The 22,031-nt window shown below is 41.1% G+C and overlaps 4 protein-coding genes across 10 annotated transcripts in view; 2 read left to right on the top strand and 2 right to left on the bottom strand.

Moving 5' to 3' along the window:
• Positions 1-6,212, top strand: part of LOC106573467 (semaphorin-4B) — a 137,626-nt gene extending 131,414 nt beyond the window's left edge. For all 3 annotated transcript variants that reach the window (XM_014148547.2, XM_014148546.2, XM_014148544.2), the window contains exons 13-15: positions 430-587; positions 938-1,029; positions 1,324-6,212. In XM_014148547.2, the coding sequence (XP_014004022.1) occupies positions 430-587; positions 938-1,029; positions 1,324-2,099 (1,026 nt within the window). In that variant the 3' untranslated portion in view covers positions 2,100-6,212. The remainder of the gene's footprint in view (positions 1-429; positions 588-937; positions 1,030-1,323) is intronic.
• A 681-nt stretch (positions 6,213-6,893) lies between these two features.
• rasef2 (RAS and EF-hand domain containing 2) lies at positions 6,894-17,682 on the top strand. The gene is made up of 17 exons (XM_014148548.2): positions 6,894-7,431; positions 7,604-7,753; positions 9,787-9,877; positions 10,319-10,414; positions 10,639-10,716; positions 12,250-12,365; positions 12,465-12,533; positions 12,752-12,833; positions 12,945-13,009; positions 13,116-13,311; positions 13,396-13,506; positions 15,937-16,090; positions 16,178-16,259; positions 16,409-16,523; positions 16,710-16,823; positions 16,909-16,985; positions 17,061-17,682. Exons 1-17 carry the CDS (start codon positions 7,121-7,123, stop codon positions 17,161-17,163), a joined length of 2,010 nt encoding a protein of 669 aa, XP_014004023.1. The 5' UTR covers positions 6,894-7,120; the 3' UTR covers positions 17,164-17,682.
• Positions 17,572-19,169, bottom strand: LOC100196247 (small EDRK-rich factor 2). Of its 2 annotated transcripts, NM_001141276.1 has the most exon segments (4): positions 17,572-18,112; positions 18,115-18,146; positions 18,295-18,400; positions 19,016-19,103. In NM_001141276.1, coding segments are annotated over 4 exon segments (153 nt in total). In that variant the 5' UTR covers positions 19,023-19,103; the 3' UTR covers positions 17,572-18,104.
• A 2,185-nt stretch (positions 19,170-21,354) lies between these two features.
• The window catches only part of LOC106573474 (peptidyl-prolyl cis-trans isomerase FKBP8), a 56,046-nt gene continuing 55,369 nt past the window's right edge, over positions 21,355-22,031 (bottom strand). For all 4 annotated transcript variants that reach the window (XM_014148557.2, XM_045697128.1, XM_014148559.2 and 1 more), the window contains one exon: positions 21,355-21,980. In XM_014148557.2, coding sequence (XP_014004032.1) covers positions 21,894-21,980 — 87 coding nt within the window. In that variant the 3' untranslated portion in view covers positions 21,355-21,893. The remainder of the gene's footprint in view (positions 21,981-22,031) is intronic.

Here is a 22,031-nt window from a genome sequence, read left to right as displayed (position 1 = left end):
GGGAACTCTGTTTATTTCTGAAGCATGTCCTCATAGTGGTAGTAATATTGAGCTCACTAAATGTCAGCACTATCAGCTTAGGGGTCCCATGAGCCGTGAAGAGAGCCGGAGCCTGAAGGGGAGCTCAGCTCAGCTCACGTTCATTGAGATAATTGCATGCAACTTCCTCTCAGGGGAACTGAAAACAGATGGGTTGTAAACGGCGTGTGACCCATCATGAATCTTGCCCTGAGTTACTCTGTGCTGTTACTCTGTGCTGTTACTCTGTGCTGTTACTCTGTTATGTTATTCTGTGCTGTTACTCCAGCATTGGGTTCGTAGAGGGCATGGTGTTGATATTATATTAGAGTGGGGTGACTGTATGTGAATACATGACCTAGGGCTATTCCTCCCTGGCATCTGACTGACTGACTGGTGGTCTCTCTACAGGGCCTGCTGTTTGTGTCCTCCTACTCTGGCCTGGTGGAGGTCCCTGTGGCTAACTGCTCCAACTACCAGAGCTGTGGAGAGTGTGTCCTGTCCAGAGACCCTTACTGTGCCTGGACAGGGAGGCAGTGCCTGGATGTCAGGCTGGCTCCACCAGATAGGTATGTTTCATCCAGACCACCAACCATTATACTTTACATTTCCATGGTCCACTCAGAGAGATGTAGGTGTTACTCATCAAATAGATACTAGCCTTGTATTGGCATGTAAGAGATAGGTAGAAACTATTTCGATGCTAAGCTCTCATAATGACTGAAAACTTTCCAGAACATCTGACTACACCAAAGAAAAAGTGACAATACAGGACAATGCTCAATGTTGTCTGCTAACATGCTATATGTGCAGACTAAAACTGTAGTCTGTCAAGACCATCTATGTGTAGATTGATAGTGCCAGTCAGAGCTGTTCTGAGACACCCATTTATCTGATTTAATGTTGTCTGTTTTCTCAGCCACTGGCAGCAGGATGTGGACGAGGCAGACACATCAGTTATCTGCAACAAGACACAGCCCAGCCCTCGCTTTGTTAAACCCCCACCCACACGTAAGTACAGTACCATACCATCTGCTCCTGCTGGACTAAATCCTTTCAGCTCTATACTGTACCACTGTGCTCTACTCTGGGACTGCTGCATTTAAATTAACATTTTGCTGACTATTTTATTCCAATATTCCCTTACCATTATTATTCGTACCCAGCTCATTTAATTTATTCCTTCTCAGCGCACTCCTACTCAGCTACCACAGTGATATAATAATGCAGTTTGATCAAACTACCTGGGATGGACTTGCTTTCACAAATGAAAAATGACAAAGCCCTTCCTTTTGTTGTCTGCAGGGATGTCGTCATGCCAGGTGATAATGATCCCAGCCAACACGTTCAAAGTGCTGCCCTGTAAGCTGCGCTCCAACCTGGCTGAGAGGAAGTGGGAGTACAGTGAGGGTGCAGGTCACTTCCTGTACCCCAGTCCTGAGGGAGGTCTAGTGGTGGTGGCCCAGGCTGACAGACAGGAGACCTATGAGTGCTGGTCAGTGGAGGAGGGCTTCAGGCAGCTCCTGGCCAACTACTGTGTGAGAGGTGAGGCCAGACAGGAGAGCACCACCCTGATCGGCCGCTCACGCACCCCTCTGGTCCCCCAGGAGGAGCCAATCATCCTACCTGGAGAGACCCGCTCCCCGCAGATCAACACCAAGACCTACTGGAACGAGCTGATCGTAGTGTGTGCCCTGCTGGGCTTCTCCCTGGTGGTCTTCTCCCTGTTTGTGGTCTACAGGAACCGTGACCGCATGAAGTCCATGCTGAAGGAGGGTGAGTGTCCTAACATGCAGCAGAAGAAACCCAGGATAGTGGGGAAGCCAGCAGAAAACTTGCCTCTGAATGGCAACAGCACAGTTCCAGCATCTGTGTCAGACCACAAGGGTTACCAGACCCTCAATGACAACTACATCTGCAACACGCCGCCACATGAATGCTCATCACCAGACAACAGCAAGAGCTTCTCAGAGTCAGAGAAGAGGCCTCTAAACTTGAAGGAGAGCACTGTCGAGATCTCGCACACCTGCCCACGGCCTCGGGTGAGACTGGGCTCAGAGATCAAAGACTCCATTGTGTGAGGACAGCTTTGATCAACTTGAGCAGGAGATAAAACTGTAATGCAGAGTGACTAACTTTGAACTGTAAGGAAAGAGGGGACTATAAGTGAAAGAAAAGAAAAACACTAAAGGAGGGAACACTGAAAACCGCCAACCTCTTCGCAAAGAGGGACATTTCATTACACTAATTTTGCACATTTGTCTTTTTCATTTTGTCCCTGTAGTCAGTTCTCATTTCCTTGTTTAGTGACTCTTCTTTCTCTAGTGCATCTGAAGCACAATGAAGAGAAGCTGATACAGATTGCCTTCAGACTATTGAAGCTGTGGAATGATGTTCATGGTGGGTATAGGACACATACAGCTGATATTGTCCTTCTGTAACAATTTGTATATGGTTTAGTCATGTTTGTATGCTTTGCCACTCAATCCGTCCAAATACTCTCTTGGCATTGCATTGAAAGTAGAGAGATACTCTATGGGTCAAGAACTGACCCTTAACTCTCCCACCTACATCCATAAGCATGGGCTTAGCCAGACTCAGTGCATGGATAGCAATGGAATAAACAACCTCGTATTCAAACAGTAGACCATTAGGCCTATGACTTAGTTATAACAGCAAATTTTGTTTACCTTTATTTAACTAGGCAAGTCAGTTAAGAACAAATTCTTATTTACAAAGACAGTCTACCGGGGAACAGTGGGTTAACTTCCTTGTTCAGGGGCAGAATGACAGATTTTTACCTTGTCAGCTCGGGGATTCAATCCAGCAACCTTTCGGTTACTGGCCCAACGCTCTAACCACTAGGCTACCTGCCGCCCCTATTAATTCAAGGCAGTTTAAACTGTACATAAACATAAATGCAGCATAACCAGACAGGCATTAGAATGGTATCCACTGGTCAAGAGAAGGGCTAGCAGTACCAGAGAGACATGGAGAGGAACCAATGAGGAAGGAATGAAAGAGGTAGTAACCACCTGGAATGAGGTGAGGTTAAAATAGCACACAACAGAATAACATAACACTGGAGAGGTATTGTTGAGGCCCTCTGCTCTGCTCCACCAGAGTGGCACAGATGGGGTTTGTAAGTCCCAAAGTATTGGAGGATATGGTGCCTAAGTTGTGTAAGATTGACATTCACAGTGTTGAAATGTACCCTTGACATTAGGGAAGACCCTAGACCAGGTATTAACATATTGTTCATTATGGAGCAGACAGACTATGCAAAGCACATCATGTGAAGTGGGGTGAAAGGTCACACCAACATCTGATCTTGAGACTGCAAGCACATAGGTGTCAGCACATTCTTAATTACAGAGAATGAGAGGCATACTCACATGCAATTTAGTATGCAAGATGATTTTGAGCCATTTCTGTGTCATAGAGGCACGGGATGAGATAAAGACTATCACTAGGCCTGGAGTTGATGTAGCTAGGCTGAAGTCCCAGTAGAAAATGGTTAATGACTAGTTCAGAGTGCCAGTCAGGAACTGATTCCTTCAATCCAAATTCAGTCACTTCAGACACCAAGTTAAAGTGGGCTGAAACTATAAAAACCTGTTCACCAAATTGTTTAGATAGCTCTGTCCTGGTCCTGTTATTAAGAGACCAGTAGACAGCAGAGGTTAGAAGAGCCAAAGGAAGAGTGGCAACACAACAGAGAATCAGCCAGTGGGCTATGGAGCTCTTAGTGTCGTTGACGTGACACCCAGAGGCAACCAAGCTCCTGTGTGTTCATTTATGTAAACAAAGTGATTGTTGTGCCAAAAATAACTTGTTTTTAAATCATGCATCTTCTGTTTTCATCCTATCCAACACAACTGTCATGTCAAATCAATGTCTTGTGTTTAATGGGCCTGACTGATTCAGCATGTACTGTACCGAACAGTATGTGCTTAGGCCATTCATAACGTAGTGCATATGAAAGCTGGCATAGTTACAACCATCACCTCTGGTTTAATGACACTAATGACTGTAAAATGGGTTTTACTAACATGAAGCAAAAGGTCACACAGCAGTTATGGACCAGTCAATGGAGGAATGTGTGTGTTTTAAACTACTGTAGAAACCGATATTGTTAAAGGATAGAACCTGCAGAATATTTTATCATCCAAAAGCAAGGGCTTTTATTCAGGCATTACAATACCCAATAACAGGTATATGTTTTCAGCTGTTCATGATGGGAAATACATAATAATTCTACATTTAAAATGAAAGAATATCAATTTCATATTCCATAGATGTTGCTATGTCAGTGCAAAATTGTGGTAAATATGAACTCCTGCAACATTGCGTTGTGGAATGTGGTGATACAAGTATTCCAAAACAATTTCTAAGTAAAACTGTTTATTTAAGTTTATTCTAGATATTGAATTTTGTACAAGGGACGATTAAAAAAAAAAAAAAAAAAATGGACAAAGTAGCTGTGCAAAAAGCATACTGCTAAAAGACTGCCATGTTGGCTGATTGTATATAATGTACATTTGTATTGTATTGGAGAAGACTGGTGAAAGTTGTAACATTGTGGTGAAAGTGCAGAACCAGCAAACACCTTGAGAATGCGTTGTTTTTGCACAGAATGTTGGAAAGACTTAGTTTGGGATACAGATGAGGATTTTGTTGAGAATTATGTATTAGGTTTTCAACTTATTTTTTCATGCATTTTAAGCAAAGTTAAAGAACCGAGTTGTACATCTTGGGATACTAAATGTGTTCTCCTGACCTTGTGACATTACTTAATCACATGGATAACCAGGTAGCAGCAGCATCACCTGCATGATATGTACGACAGAATAGACTGTAGAACTCTACTGGGCATGCCCAACAATACTATTACAACACTTTGAGTGAATTCCTTTAGATTATGGCCAGTATCAGTACAATAACTCTGTTAGAATGGCTTCAACTTCAGTCACAATATATTTCTGTGTTGACACTATTGCAAACCACTGTATATGGAATTATAGTCTCAACCTGTACAGAAATCCCATACTGGTAAGGTCTGCACAACACTTGTGAACTCCATCAGGGTTTCAATGACTCCAATTGTAACAAAGATGGGAGGAGAAGAAGTTGAAACATTGTCTTGACAACTGAACATTTCATGATTATTTTTTATTTTGTGACAAAGATTGCAAGTGAAGAAATGACAGCTTGGATCAGATGGGTAAAGTTATCTAAACTCAATAATACATTAGCCGAATGCAGAACAAAATCAGCCTGAATATCTAGCATAATAGGTTCAGACATGCATCATACAAATCTCTTGTTTGATCACTGCTCCAAATGAATATATACTTACATAAGATGTTTGAGACTGCTGTTATAAGCTTCTACTGAGTTGCAGTAAGGCACCTCTGTTAGTTGAACAACCACTTCAGCCAAGCCTTCTATTTGTGACAGTGTAACAAGTTTCTCTGACTCATGTCAACATGTCTTGTAAGTTTGTATGTAAAAATGCTTTGTAAATTGAGCTGCCAATGTAAAAAGCTCTTGTGAAATGTATTTTTTTATATTATACATCACTACTGTTTCAGTTGTTTTTATTGTTCTGTACATAAAAGCACTTTATTTACATTTTTTTAAATAAAGATAAATGGATACAATTAGTTTCCTATATGGTTCATAAACTCTATAGTTGTAATGTCACATGAAATTAGAGAATAACCTCAATTTAGACAGAATCTAGGACACAAGTTGTGCTTGTCACATTGCTGCACTTGATTGTGAAGCAATACACCAATCAAACAAATGTTCCAAATCGGTCTATATCATAAAGGTTCAGTCATTGCTAAATGGATCCAAATACTGTATTGGTGTAAGAAGTAGTTCCAGACTTGCCTGATGCTGCTCTTACACTGCCACTGTGTGGCCACAATATTATCAACAACTTTCAGAAGATTTATTGTAATGTAAAAAGGGATTTCTGTCATTACAGTAAGGAATGTAATTGGTATGTTCTTTAAAAGCAGTATGTGTGAGCCATTTTTATCCCCTTTGTTCTTTGGTTAGTGAAATGTTAACAGTGACTGTGTCCTCTGTCAACACATTAGTCACATTTAGGTGGAGCACAGCGTTTGCTGACGCATTCCACCAGACTCAAATAAAAACATATGCAAAGAACAGCGCGGAACGTTCCTGTTGAACTTGTTCAGTCTTTTTTTATGTGAGCCTAATTCTTGCAATATCATGTAAAACAAATAAGCTAACAGTGTAGTTCTGTGTTTTTTAGTAGAGGTGTTTCTGTCACAGTAGTAAAAATAAGTATGGCTAGGGATATCACATGGTAGGGTGGAGTTAATTACTGAGTATGCGTACAGTGTAACAATGGCAGGCAGGCAGGCAGGCAGGCAGGCAAGTATTCTTGATAAGAGTGCAGTCCACACCTGAAAGGAAAATAGTCTACTTTGGTGTCATAGGTAGAATCCTTGCCACATCCTAGCAATGAATATACAATTATTCTCCACCCCTGTGCAAATACATCATATACTATTTAAAAATATTGTTGAGATACATTTCATTTAAATATTTTATATGAGTGTTTTATACATGTAAATTGTGTCTTTTGTTTAAACTTTATTTGTGATACCTACATCCACTCAATAAAAAATACAAATTCAAGTATGTGTGTTGCATGACAACGTGTACAAACACTGACATTTGTAACAACAGTTTAAAAAAAAAAAGCCAACAACAGGTGACGCACATTCTCACTGTCTGATGTCTTGGCCCGGTGCTGTCATCGGTCTGCACGCCCAGTCACGGCCGTTCCAGGCCGGCTGAGCCAATCACTGGCTTGTTGATTGTACAGCAGTCTACCGGTGAATAGAGTTGTCATTCGCGTGGGAAAAGTATTACTGCCTTCATCACTTCATACTGACGGGCTAAAATTCTGATCACTGGTGCCGGATAAGGTTACACAAATAAAGGTGGGGATCAAATGGTCACGTATTGCACCTGTTGCTAACCTATCGATTTTATTTTACACAAGGGGTTATTTCCTAAGGCGGAGTTGATGTAACTTTTAAACTCGAAATACGAAGTCATGGACAAACCCAGCCTCCAGAGACTGTTTTCAGCGTGTGACATTAATAAATCTGGTGTGATTGAATACGAAGACTTTACAGTTGTTTGTCGAGAGCTGAATGTGCCTGAAGACGAAATCAAAACTTTATTCAACAAATTCGGCGCTAGTGAAGATGGATGTATTAATTACAGCAATTTTTCATCACGGTTTCAAGAGGTTTCAGAAACATTGGATTTGGCCTCTTTTGGAGCGTCTCCTCAAAGTCAAGGGAGTCCCTGGGAAGAGTTCCAGAGCAGGATGGACGATGCAACCGGTCTCCTCTCAGGAAGGTAAATCTGGTGGTTGATGTGAATTGTTTGTCTGAAAGTTGCACCTGCCATTACAGCTCTTACAGTAGCCTGTGGGTGTAATATGTAGATGTTCATTCTGCGTTCATCCCTCTGTTTTTATAACTATGTCAAATGTAGAAATGATGGTTGTCCATAATCTTTCATCTTTCAGACTGCGGGATCAGTTGGCTGAACTGCACCAAGCCATGTACACCTCAGAACCTTTGTTGTTGCAACAATATGAGGGACTTGTCGATGCTCTTGTCAGTGAAAGCAAGGACCACAGGCTTGAGAGTGAGCAGCTGGAAACCAGTTTGAGAAGGTAGGGATTGTGTCAAAGCAGCATCTCTTGGCTCAGATTCCTCAATAAGAGGAAAACAATATATTGATAAACAATCTACCAAACTATATTGTCTGAATTATGTTCTCTTCACGAATGGAACACATGTATATATCAGTTAACTTAGTAATTTGCCTGTTTGTGTTACCAAAAACACATGTAGTTGTTTATGTTGTGGGATATCCATGCAACAATGTTTCAATCAAGATCAGGCTTGAGCTATTAATCAGTTAACATTTACAAAATGTGCGTATTGGTTGCGCCAGTATGCTTCCAACAGTAAGGTTATTATAATCCGACATAATTGCATGTTTTGAACCCTTTGGAATTACCTGGATTTCTGCATAAATTGGCCGTCAAATTTGATCTGATCTTCATCTAAGTCACAACAATATACACACATAGTGTGCTTAAACTAATAGCACACAAATTATTGTATTGTTCTTGTCTATATTGAATACATCATTTAAACATTCACAGTGTAGGTTGGGAAAAGTATGTGAACCCCTGGGCTAATGACTTCTCCAAAAGCTGTCAGGAGTCAGCTAACCTGAAGTCCAATCAATGAGACGAGATTGGGGTCGTTGGTTAGAGCTGCCTTGCCCTATAAAACACACACTTTGCTATTCACAAGAAGCATTGCCTGATGTGAACCATGCCTCGAACAAAAGAGATCTCAGAAGACCTAAGATGCAAGTCAACACTTCTTAATAAAGCTGGAAAGGGTTACAAAAATATCTCTAAAAGCATTGATGTTCATCAATTGTCTATAAATGGAGAAAGTAAAGCACTGTTGCTACTCTCCCTAGGAGTGGCCGTCCTGCAAAGATGACTGCAAGAGCACAGCTCAGAATGCTCAGTGAGGTTAAGAAGAATCCTAGTGTCAGCTAAAGACTTACAGAAATCTCTGGAACATGCTAACATCTCTGTTGACGGGTCTACGATACGTAAAACACTAAACAAGAATAGTGTTATTGGGAAGACACCACTGCTGTGCAAAAAAAAACATTGCTGCACGTCTGAAGTTTGCAAAAGTGCACCTGGATGTTCCACAGTGCTACTGGCAAAATATTCTGTGGACAGATGAAACTACAGTTGAGTTGTTTGGAAGGAACACACAACACTATGTGTGGAGAAAAAATGGCACACCAACATCAAAACCTCATCCCTACTGTAAAGTATGGTGGAGGGAGCATTTGCTGCCTCGGGGCCTGGACAGCTTGCTATCATCGACGGAAAAATGAATTCCCAAGTTTGTTATTGGTTTAAGCATACTGTGTTTGTCTATTGTTGTGACCTAGATGAAGATCAGATCAAATTGTATGACCAATGTATGCAGAAATCCAGGTATTTCCAAAGGGTTCACATACTTTTTCTTGCCACTGTAGATGGGGTGGAGTTGCTTTCATAGTTCAGAGGCTGCATTTCTTGATAGGGATGACATTTCTCACCCAAGGAAGTACTCTTAAATGAGTTGCTAGTCTTGTTCTCTCCATTTTCCACTTGTAAACCTAGTTGTCCCTTTTTTTATATTTCCATTTAGACCTAATCTTAACCCTTATGCAAATGAATGTGCCTGTAAGAATGTTTGCTAATCAGTGGCAAGACGTGCTGTATTTTGATTCATTCAATCTCACACTGCAAATCTCAGTCTTGTGCACCTGTGGTATTTGCCTCCTAGGGGCCCCCGTGAGTCTCTTGACGGGCTGGACCAAGTGCTGTCACTTGATTATGATAAAACACATTTAACTGAATAGTGTCCCGCCCGCTCAAAGTTCACCACTAGATGAAAACACAGGGGCAATGGATACAAATGGATCAGATATGATTGGAACCAAAAGGTGTAGTTCTGTGTGCTGTGTTTGAAGATGTGTTATTGCTTGCAAACCATGCCTCACCTTCATCTTATATTCTGACTCATCACTTTCGCTGGACTAGTGTTTGGGCAGTTGTTTGGCACTTGACGGACAACCATGGCAGACATGTAAATGGTATGTACCTCTGTGTGCCGCCAGAACAGAGGAGCTGAACACCAGTCAGCTGACAGAGCTGGAGGAGGACATGCAGCAGCAGCTTGCCTGTGTAGAGGTCAGGGTGAGAGAAGAGGTAAGTGACGTATTATGAGGACTTGGTTACTACAGTATATTCTACACATTGTGCTCGAAATAAAACATGTAATTCACTCAAGTATTTAAGAACTAAAAACAAACAAAGCAAGCAAATAAGCAAGCTAAGTCATTAAAAAGGCATTGGTGTCATTGAAAACATACCTTGGAAAATGTACAAAAAATTGGTGAGAAAAAGTTGAATATAATAGACTTGGGCAAATAGTTTGTTGTAAATTAAGATTAAACTGTTTTTATTTCAAGAGGGGCCTCGGCACAGGTGTTTATCCGCATATTTGTGGTAGGGGGAAGTACCTTTTTAGAGAAGGGAGAGCAGCTAGCTCAAACTTTCACAAAGGCCCCTTTCTACAGTTTTGTGAAAGCCCCTCTTTTAGTTCAGAGCCAATGAGCAAAGTTGTCTCCTTGGGTTTCTTGTCTGTAGGAGCATAAGAGAATGGAGGGAGTTATGGCGGCACTCCAGAGAAGGCATGAGAATGAGGTGGCAGACCTGCATACTGTTATGGACAGGTTGTTAAAGGTAGGTGTCATCTGTTTGAAACAGGTTTTGTGACATATTTCCTCTATTGACCTATTATTGTTGGTGTTGAAAGGTTATTTAATGTTTCCCCAGGATTGCCGCTCTTATGTTTGCAGTACTTTATTTACCTAGATTCAGGCAGTCTTAAGTGTGAATATGATTTCAGTTGATGCTTAATCATATTTATGATTAATTTGAAATAAATGGAAACCTTTTCGTTGTAGTTCCAAGGGGAATCTGAACTCAACAGTTCCAGGCAGGATGTTGACAAACTACAGAACCAAATAAGTGAACTGACTCAGGTACGTTGAATCAGTTAGACAACTGTATCTTGAGTCCCATTCGGAAAGTATTCAGACCCCTTGACTTTTTCTAAATGTTGTTACGTTACAGCCTTATTCTAAAATCAGCCTTACTCAGTACTTTGTTGAAGCGCCTTTGGCAGCGATTACAGCCTAGAGTCTTCTTGGGTATGATGCTACAAGCTTGGCACACCTGTATTTGGGGAGTTGCTCCCTTTCTTTGCAGATCTTCTCAAGCTCTGTCAAGTTGGATGGGGAGCATCACTGCACAGCTATTTTCAGGCCTCCAGAGATGTTTGATCGGGTTCAAGTCCGGGCTCTGGCTGGGCCACTCAAGGACATTCAGAGACTTGTCCCAAAGCCACTCCTGCGTTGTCTTGGCTGTGTGCTTAGGGTCGTTGTCCTGTTGGAAGGTGAACTTTCTTCCCAGTCTGAGGTCCTAAGTGCTCTGGAGCAGGTTTTCATCAAGGATATCTCTGTTCTTTGCTCCGTTCATCTTTTCTTCGATCCTGACTATTCTCCCATTCCCTGCCACCCTAAAACATCACCAGAGCATGATCCTTTGACCACCATGCTTCACCATATGGATTGTGCCAGGTTTTCTCCAGACATGACGCTTGGCATTCAGGCCAAAGAGTTCAATCTTGGTTTCATCAGACTAGAGTATCTTGTTTCTCATGGTCTGAGAGTCTTTTAGATGCCTTTTGGCAAACTCCAAGTGGGCTGTCATGTGGCTTTTACTGAGGAATGGCTTCCATCTGGCCACTCAACTATAAAGGCCTGATTGGTGGAGGGCTGCAGAGATGGTTGTCCTTCTGGAAGGTTCTCCCATCTCCACAGAGGAACTCTGGAGCTCTGTCAGAGTGACCATCAGGTTGTTGGTCACCTTCCTGACCAAGGTCCTTCTCCCCTGATTGCTCAGTTTGACTAGAGGCCAGCTCTAGGAAGAGTCTCGGTGGTTCCAAACTTCTTCCATTTAAGAATGATGGAGGCCACTGTGTTCTTGGGGACCTTCAATGCTGCGGAACTTTTTTGGTACCTTTCCCCAGATCTGTGCCTCGACACAATCCTGTCTTGGAGCTCTACGGAAAATTAATTCAACCTAATAGCCTGGTTTTTGCTCTGACATGCACTGTCAACTGTGGGACCTTATATAGACAGGTGTGTGCCTTTCCAAATCATGTCGAATCAATTGAATTTACCAAAAGTGGACACCAATCAAGTTGTAGAAACATCTTACGGATGATCAATGGAAACAGCACCTGAGCTCAATTTCGAGTCTCATAGCAAAGGATCTGAATACTTATGTAAATAAGGTTTTTATATTTTTTTTATATTTGCAAAAATTACTTCATCTGTTTTGTCATTGGGTATTGTGTGTGTATTTTATTATTTAATCCATTTTAAAATAAGGCTGTAACATAACAACAATGTGGGAAAAGGGAAGGGGTCTGCAAACTTTCCGAATGCCCTGAACGTTATTTCCTATGCACTTTCCAGTAATGTTGTACATATTACATTATGTATCCTCAGGAAAAGGAGCAGTTACGGACTTCTCTCTTCAAAGCGCAGACAAACATATCCATTCTGCAGGTAGAGTTGGACAAGCTGAAGAACATGTATGCAGACCAGAAACTTCAGCATGAGAGGTGAGATCACCGACTTCACGTTCAGGTCCAATGGATCAAGTCCAACTCAGTAAATACAGACTAGTTGATAAGAAATGTTGTATTTGTCTATTTTCACAGAGAAAGTGATGAACTGAAAAAGATGGTTATTGAATACCAGTCTTACTCCAGTCACATTGAAATTCTCCAGTAAGTCTGTCTGACCCGATTGTTCATTAGTACAGTATGTCCTTTCATGATTGTTTTTGTTGTATCGTAGTCAAGCATAGCTTTGAGTCATGCATGCACATCTGTGCAGTGCACACCATATGCTCATTGTAATGAACGCTGACTCTACTCTAAAGATGGCAGGCTAAAAGATTAGTTAAGCATCTGAAATGTTCTCTACATTGACTCCTTCCTATTAGGGCCATGAACAAAAAGCTGTATGACAGCAACGATGGCTTGCGCTCTGCCTTAGTCAGCGATGTGGCATCGAGTAAAAGGAGGGTAAGTTTGGTTGTTTTCACTCAAGATAAAGAAGACTCACATTACCCCTTTTATATTTACATTTATACAACATTTATAAGGCATTAGTGTTACACATCTTCCTCCCCACAGCTATCCCCCAACAATGAAATCCCAGCTCGAAGAATGAAGCCAGTTCGACAAAGCACGCTTATAAAGTACACATACTATATTCTTATCCTAGAAATCTGGAACTATTGATTAATAATATTAATTGACCACTTAACTAATGTTTACATTTTTTCATCCCTATGTTGAGTCCAGTTCAGAGGGAGCGCACACAACTGTAGGCTCCAGTAAAACGACCAACTCCGATGTAGCCAGCTGGGCTGATACATACCCGGACAGCGGTGTGTCCTTGCCTATGGACACTACTGAAAGCTCAGGCAGCGAGTCTGACAGTGATGACTCTACAGAAACAGTACACCACAGTTATTCATATGTGCCCTCAGACATTGAGGTAAGGGTAACTACAAGGTTTGACCAACTATTTTATTAGTACGTTTCACATTCTAATACATGAATGTACCTATTTCTGCACCAGATATCAGATGTGAAATTGGAAGCAAGTCAGGCAACGCTGTCTGTAGCTCCCAGCAAAGCTAGTTCCATTGCTTCATCCATCCGGAGACGCTTGTCTGCTTTCCCAATGAAGGTAAGGCTTTGAGCTGAGATGCTCAGTTTTGAAGCACAGTAAGACATTGTGTCGGGAGGCTTATGTGGAATTGGTATATGCTGGTTCACTCCAGACTTGACTGCCCTTGACCAGCACAAAAACATCCTGTGGCGTACTGCATTCGCATCGAATAGCCCCCGCGATATGCAACTTTTCAGGGAAGTTAGGAACCAATATACACAGGCAGTTAGGAAAGCAAAGGCAAGCTTTTTCAAACAGAAATTTGCATCCTGTAGCACAAACTCCAAAAAGTTCTGGGACACTGTAAAGTCCATGGAGAATAAGAGCACCTCCTCCTAGCTGCCCACTGCACTAAGGCTAGGAAACACTGCCACCACTGATAAATCTACGATAATCGAGAATTTCAATAAGCATTTTTCTACGGCTGGCCATGCTTTCCACCTGGCTACCCCTATCCCAGTCAACAGCTCTGCACCCCCCACAGCAACTTGCCCAAGCCTCCCCCACTTCTCCTTCACCCAAATCCAGATAGCTAATGTTCTGAAAGAGCTGCAAAATCTGGACCCCTACAAATCAGCTGGGCTAGACAATCTGGACCCTCTCTTTCTAAAATTATCTGCCGCAATTGTTGCAACCCCTATTACTAGCCTGTTCAAACTCTTTCGTATCGTCTGAGATCCCTAAAGATTGGAAAGCTGCTGCGGTCATCCCCCTCTTCAAAGTGGGAGACACATTAGACCCAAACTGTTATAGACCTATATCCATCCTGCCCTGCCTTTTCTAAAATCTTCGAAAGCCAAGTTAATAAACAGATCACCGATATCCCACCATAGCTTCTGCACTATGCAATTTGGTTTCCGAGCTGGTCATGGGTGCACCTCAGCCACGCTCAAGGTCCTAAATGATATCATAACCGCCATCGATAAAATACAATACTGTGCAGCCGTCTTCATTGACCTGGCCAAGGCTTTCAACTCTCAATCACTGCATTCTTATCGGCAGACTCAACAGCCTTGGTTTCTCAAATGACTGCCTCGCCTGGTTCACCAACTACTTCTCAGATAGAGTTCAATGTGTCAAATCGGAGGGCCTGTTGTCCGGACCTCTGGCAGTCTCTATGGGGGTGCCACAGGGTTCAATTCTCGGGCCGACTCTTTTCTCTGTATACATCAATGATGTTGCTCTTGCTGCTGGTGATTCTCTGATCCACCTCTACACAGACGACACCATTCTGTATACTTCTGGCCCTTCTTTGGACACTGTGTTAACTAACCTCCAGACGAGCTTCAATGCCATACAACACTCCTTCCGTGGCCTCCAACTGCTCTTAAATGCAAGTAAAACTAAATGCATGCTCTTCAACCGATTGCTGCCCCCTGCCCGCCCACCCACCCACCATCACTACTCTGGACGGTTCTGACTTAGAATATGTGGACAACTACAAATACCTAGGTGTCTGGTTAGACTGTAGACTCACATTAAGCATCTCCAATCCAAAATTAAATCTAGAATCTGCTTCCTATTTTGGAACAAATCCTCCTTCACTCAAGCTGCCAAATATACCCTCGTAAAACTGACTATCCTACCGATCCTTGACTTCGGCGATGTAATTTACAAAATAGCCTCCAACACTACTCAGCAAATTGGATGTAGTCTATCACAGTGCCATCTGTTTTGTCACCAAAGCCCCATATACCACCCACCACTGTGACCTGTATGCTCTCATTGGCTGGCCCTCGCTTCATATTAGTCGCCAAACCCACTGGCTCCAGGTCATCTATAAGTCTTTGCTAGCTAAAGCCCCACCTTATCTCAGCTCACTGGTCACCATAGCAGCACCCATCCGTAGCACGCACTCCAGCAGGTATATTTCACTGGTCATCCCCAAAGCCAACCTCTCCTTTGGCCGCCTTTCCTTCCAGTTCTCTGCTGCCGGTGACTGGAACGAATTACAAAAATCACTGAAGCTGGAGTCATATCTCCCTCACTAACTTTAAGCATCAGCTGTCAGAGCAGCTTACCGATCATTGCACCTGTACACAGCCCATCTATAAATAGCCCACCCAACTACCTCATCCCCATATTGTTATTTCTTTTTTTGCTCCTTTGCACCCCAGTATCTCTATTTGCACATTCATCTTCTGCACATATCACTCCAGTGTTAATGCTAAATTGTAATTATTTTGCCACTATGGCCTATTTATTGCCTTACCTCCCTAATCTTACATTTGCACACACTGTATATAGATTTTTCTATTGTGTTATTGACTGTATGTTTGTTTATCCCACGTGTAACTCTGTGTTTGTGTCGCAGTGCTTTGCTTTATCTTGGCCAGGTCGCAGTTGTAAATGAGAACTTGTTCTCAACTGGCCTACCTGGTGAAATAAAATAAAAATATGGTATCTGTTTTATTTTCCATAACCTAAGTAATGCTACTTGGTCCTCAGCAAACAGAAGCAGACCTTGTTGACACTGGTGGCCCTGAGTGCCCTGGTCCCATGTACCGGTTAGTTTTGGCAGGAGATGCAGGATCAGGGAAGTCCAGCTTTCTATTGCGGTTGAGTCTCAATGAGTTCAGGGGAGATATTCAGACGACGTTGGGTAAGTACATGTACAGTAAGTTTTTGGTAGTGGTAGAATAAATGCAGAAAGTGCATTGCTGTTTCCATTACATAATGTTGTTCTTAGGAGTTGATTTCCAAATCAAGAAGATGTTGGTGGATGGAGAAAAAACAAACCTTCAGATATGGGATACTGCTGGACAAGAGAGGTATGTTTCTGTACATTGACAAACTAAAAGCCTTATCAAAGTTGTTCCATAATGTGTCTTTGGTGATGTGGCTGTTAATCTGAAGTGCTGGAAGATTCCAAATGATCATGTAATATCGAAAACTAAATGGAATTTCCCTGTTACTGTAGGTTCCGCAGTATTGCCAGGTCTTATTTCCGTAAAGCCCATGGAGTCTTACTGCTGTATGATGTCACTTCTGAAAGCAGCTTCCTTAATGTCAGAGAGTGGATGGACCAGATTCAGGTAGCAGTCACAGTAGAGGGGTTTTATGGTCCTTGAGATACTAAAATAAAAACTTGGAATGAGATGCCAAAATAATGGTTGTCTATATTTCAGTTTGAGACCACTTATATTCAATATAAAAGGAACAATTATGATTACGCATAAATCAGGAACTTTGTTTTTCATTAACTGCCCTTGTTATCCCAGGAATCCACGGATGCGCAACTCCCAATGTGTGTGATTGGGAATAAAGTGGACCTGCGGGAAGATCGACCAGAGGGAAGCTGTGTCAGCACTGTTGATGGGGAAAGGCTGGCAAGGGTACAATCTCCTTTACCAGTCAAAATAACAGCTGTTCATGGGTCCATCAAATAAATATTAAATCACAATATTACATGTGTTTCAGACATACAATGCCCTGTTCTGTGAAACTAGTGCTAAAGAGGGAACTAATATAGTGGAGGCAGTACTTCACCTGGCAAGGTAAGAATCTTCCCATCCAATCCCTACCACGAATACCTAAACTATAACTGAGCTCTTACCATTTTTTCCTAACAGAGAAGTTAAGAAAAATGTGAAACTGAGACGACAATCAGAGTCACAGGTGAAGTTGAGTTTAAGCAGTTCAAAGAAAGCTCTGACCAACTGCTGCAGAGTATAACCATGGAGGCCCATCACGTCACCCAATGGAATGCATCTACTGACTGAAGACAATTTTAGCACCACAGCTTTTGTCATTGAGAACCTATGTGATGCAGAGCTGTTTGTGTAACAAATCTCCGGAGATTACTGTAGATATGTCTAATTCATATTTTAAATTTAATCCAAGTAATTGCCAACTCCTGAAAGGTAATTGTCCTTAACGTGGCACATAACTGATCTGGAGCATGTAGATCTCCAGAGATGTTAAATGAATGTATTTGAATGGGATGTGTACGGCACCTAAATAGTTAGCATGGATCTGTTGTACACATCAGGAATTTACTGTATTCAGAAAGGCTCAGTTGAAACTACAAGGCTAATGCTGTGGTTAGAAACATGCAGAAATTAGTACATTTTGAAATGAGGTGGTTTCTGTATTTATGTCAGCTGATTTTATTTGTTTTAATTGAATAAACTTTCTGTACAGAGGTGTGTGGTATAATTTGTTAGATTAAAGTTCCCCAGATTGAATCTTTCATTAGTTTATTTGATTAATCTTACAGCACTGCATATGTTCATCCTCAATATAAAAGCAATAAACATGGTATAGAAACCATAAACAACCACTAGTTGAGTAACAATCTAGATGAGGAAATACAAAAATACAAGCTTTTTTGTAATTCCAAGTAGTGGAGTTTCAAATTCCTGCTCTTTACATTGTAAATACTGATTAACATTTGACCTGTGTATTGAAATAGGCTTACGCATTAGTCCTTATTCATTTCCCAAACTATACCACCATCACAAAATTACAAACTGGTTCTAAACCCCAGATTATGGGACAAAAACAAGACCTGGTCATCTTTCAATAATGAGTAACATCTGGGTATCTGAGAATATTTGTGATTGGGCTCTGGCTCTGTATCCTGCTATTTGGCTTTCTCATCGGCCGGCTTAGGGTCATTGGCTTTTTTCTGCTTCTGTTGCATTATCTCTGCATCCCTAAGGAAGACAGACAAAAAAATGGTTAAACCAAATAAAAACAGTTCAATAAAAACGAAATGCATGTTAAAAATGTGTCCTGGTTTCAGTGAAAGATTCTCACCTGTATACCAGGAGAACTTCCTAAAAGCCAATACTAGTGATTTACCTCAGCTTCCTCGCAGCTGCAGACATGCCATCATCAGCTTTCTTTCCCTTGTCATTCCCTTGTTTTTTGGCATTTCTAGCACGAGCAAGGTCACGCTGATTCCCCCCTGCAAAGAAATCGATTTGAAAGACCCAGGTGAGGGGAGTACAGTTGCAGAGTCATTGCTTATGTCTTACATTTTAAAGACTAAATTAAAACCAAGCATCATTAGCTAGTGGATATCTACAGACCTGTATTGATCGTTTGGTAACGTAACTGGCTAGATAAACAGTTACAGAAAATAACTTTTAATCCATAGATGTACGTTCCGGAGAGGGAGCATAAGGCTAGGCAACTGCTTAGCAGGGTTTGTTATTGTGCGTGGCACTTCACGGGCCTAGACAGTTAACGTTAGCTCGCTAACGTTACGTTAACTACAAATAAGATCCTTCTTACCAGTTAATAATGAACAAAATTATACATTTTATGGCACTAAAACAAATGAGTGTATGGTAACAGAAAACCATGTTACACTATACTTTCTAGTTAGCTATAGTAACGTTCGTTTTTTATTTTTCACTTCTCCAGCTCAAACATAGATCGCTAACGTTAGCTACCTAGCATTGATTGTCTCTGATTTCATTTCTTTAAAACAGCAAAGCGAGATACGTAGCTAGCTAAGCTACCAACGAACACAACTTTAGCTTAGTAGCTAGTAAATAAAATATAGCAACATACTCACTTGTCATGTTGTTGTTTCTATGTAAACGGTGTGGAGAAGGCTGCCAAGCCTGCCAGCTGTGCACCGACAATATTCGATTTACGTCACTGCGAATACGAGACAACGCGAGAAGTAGCGGTATTTTCTTGTAGTTGACGTCCGCATAATATCAGTACTTTATGTCGCATTCAAAACAACTGGGAACTCGGAAATTACAGGAACAAATGATGACGTCAGTGATATTCAGGTCAGAAAGTAGGCGCTCTAGAACGAGGCCCGAGTTCCCGAATTGGAAGACCGTTCAAATATTTTTTTCTCCAGTTGAAGCTCGTTTTTTCCGAGTTCCCAGTTGTTGTGAACACACTGAGGTCGGAGATTTGAGTTGCCAGTTGTTTTGACGCGGCAATAGAGCTCCACAGTAGGGAAATGATTCCAATCGTTTCCCCACCATTTGTTTTCATAACAATGTAAATATATCTTAGACAAGATGACTTTTATCAACATATTCAACTCTATTTACTCTCAGATTCGAAAATGCTAATTAGCATGAAAATAGACATCACGTCAACTCTAGCTGCCACCTTTGCTAGCAGGTATTGTCAATTTCAAACTTGCACAAGACAGTTCACAGAATTGTCCATTAAAGAAATGTAGCCAATGTATTCATTACGAAATTTAGCTAACATTAGATAATAAATAAAGGTTAAATAAAAATTATTAATCCAGATATTCTTACCTTTGTCTCGATTCGGTAGTCTCATCCAGATCATCATGGCATTTGTAGTTGTTTATGATAGCCTAATTAGCGTTTCATTTTGGGGGGGTAAATGCAGGCGAATATATTGATTAAAGTCACCTTGCCCTAGAGAGATTTGCACGTTTATCAAAACATCACGCCAGGGTAAGCCTACACCTTCAAACACAGCCCTTATTTTAAGTGTTTCTAAAATCCCCTATGGGAAAAATGTATGGTGGAAACTAACAATGTCCTTGTTTGACCACTAGGTGTTATGGTTATTATGACTCATACCGTGATAATCAATAAAAGTACTATAAAACCTAAAAATGCAAAATTGTATCAATGATTTGAATTTCCCAGTGGCTTTTGAAGATTATGAAATATCATAAATATACTAGATTCTTTAACAAAAAAATAACCAAAGAGATTATATTATGGTGGTTGGCAGGCCACTCAACTGTAAAATAACTATAGCTTCAAATTATGTTTGAAAAGCTTTATTTCTCAGTGATTCAATACATTTTTAGTAATTGACTACAAATACGTTATGATAGATATTAAAGGCTATTTACAACTGGAATGTGATTTTTCTTAATTAAGATTTTAGATACAAATGTAAACAAAATCATCCCTCCCAAAGACATTTATTAATATTAGACTTCATGAAAATGTAGTGGCCATTAGTCAATGATGTGTATAAACCCTGGATGACTGACAGGGGATGCTGTATTGAAGGTCACACAGCCATTTTGGTACTCCTCCAACAGTAAAGCCACAGATGGATATTTCACCAGATGTATAAATGTGAAGCATCCAGCCTCTTGGCGTTTCCACTCACAACAAAATATGGTAGTGAGAGGAAGCCAAAGTGGCCGGCAGGGGAGAAGATGGATTTTCTCATCGATAAAACATTTGATCTCAATACAAGATCTATGACAGAGCTCCAGTAACTCTGGAGCTCTGTCATAGTGACCATCGGGTTCTTGGTCACCTCCCTGACCAAGGCCCTTCACCCCTGTTTGGTCGGGTGGCCAGCTCTAGGAAGATCCTTGGTGGTTCAAAACTTCTTCCATTTAAGAATGAAGGAGGCCACTGTGTTTTGTTTTGGTACCCTTCACCAGATCTGTGGCTCGACACAATCCTTTCCCGGAGCTCTACGAACAATTCCTTCGACATGGCTTAGTTTTTGCTCTGACATGCACAGTCGACGGTAGGACCTTATATTGACAGGTGTGTGCCTTTCCAAATCATGTCCAATCATTGAATTAACCACATGTGGAATCCAATCAAGTTGTAGAAACATCTCAAGGATGATCAATGGAAACAGGATGCACCTGAGCTCAATTTCCAGCCTCATAGTAAAAGGTCTGAATACTTATGTAAATAAGGCATTTCTGCTTTTCAAATTTTTATAAATTGGCATAAAATGTGTAAAAAAACGTTTTGCGTTGTCATTATGGGGTATTGTGTGTACATTGGTGAGGACAATTTTTTATTTAATCAATTTTAGATTAAGCTGCAATGTAACAACATGTAGAAAAAGGGAAGGGGTCGGAATGCATTGTATATACTTCATTGGCAGCACCACCCCCCCCCTTCATAAGCAATGACTGGAACATAGCTATGACAGTATGCAGCTTTATTGATGTTGTTTCTGTATCAACGAACAGTAGGCCTACAATTTCTTTTATTGGATTTTCCATTGACATAGATTATTCATTTGGACACAACCTGTTGTTACAGAAACCCCTTATTCATACAATACATTTAAACGCTGTAACACAAGAATACTGCTCTCTTCAATCTTTTGTGGAGGAACATTGAACATTGACCATGTGACTATTCCAGAATGAGTTTTGGGATTTGGGCAGTTTTCTATGGATTTGGGGACATTTACCAGCTAATAACTGTACTAAACGATTACAACACAAAGCTGTTTTGTGTTCATTGTTCCAAAAAATAAAAGTGCCATTAGTTTACTCTGTTACACTCAAACGCAATCTGGGGTGCAAATGTCGGTGCTGCTACAGTATGTCAGTGAACATTGATACAGGTTTTTTTTAATTGTTCAGTGCAATCTTTATTTTATTCACAGTAGACAACTCAGTTTAGTATTCATGAGCTGGACTTGTGTAGAGGACAGTCACTTTGTAGAGGATGTCAGTTTCTTGCAGTGAGAACCACTGACGTCACTAAACTGCCCAAGGCCACCACCAGAGCACCAAGCAGGAACGTCCATGAAATTCCCTGAAACACCAAGTGACGCAATGTCAACAAACAGTCAAATGTTTTTTTCTC

This window comes from Salmo salar, chromosome ssa16, assembly GCF_905237065.1.
Source record: "Salmo salar chromosome ssa16, Ssal_v3.1, whole genome shotgun sequence".
In the NCBI taxonomy this organism is placed as follows: Eukaryota; Metazoa; Chordata; class Actinopteri; order Salmoniformes; family Salmonidae; genus Salmo; species Salmo salar.
Note: the sequence above shows the minus strand (reverse complement) of the source record. Positions and strands in the feature narration are given on the sequence as shown.

Coding starts and splice junctions, on each gene's coding strand:
- rasef2 (XM_014148548.2), top strand. CDS start 7,121: ATGGACAAACCCAGCCTCCAGAGACTGTTTTCAGCGTGTGACATTAAT. Junction 10,717..12,249: donor AAATAAGTGAACTGACTCAG/GTACGTTGAATC, acceptor ATGTATCCTCAG/GAAAAGGAGCAGTTACGGAC. Junction 12,366..12,464: donor CAGAAACTTCAGCATGAGAG/GTGAGATCACCG, acceptor CTATTTTCACAG/AGAAAGTGATGAACTGAAAA.
- LOC100196247 (XM_014148433.2), bottom strand. Junction 18,147..18,294: donor GCAGCTGCGAGGAAGCTGAG/GTAAATCACTAG, acceptor TGTCTTCCTTAG/GGATGCAGAGATAATGCAAC.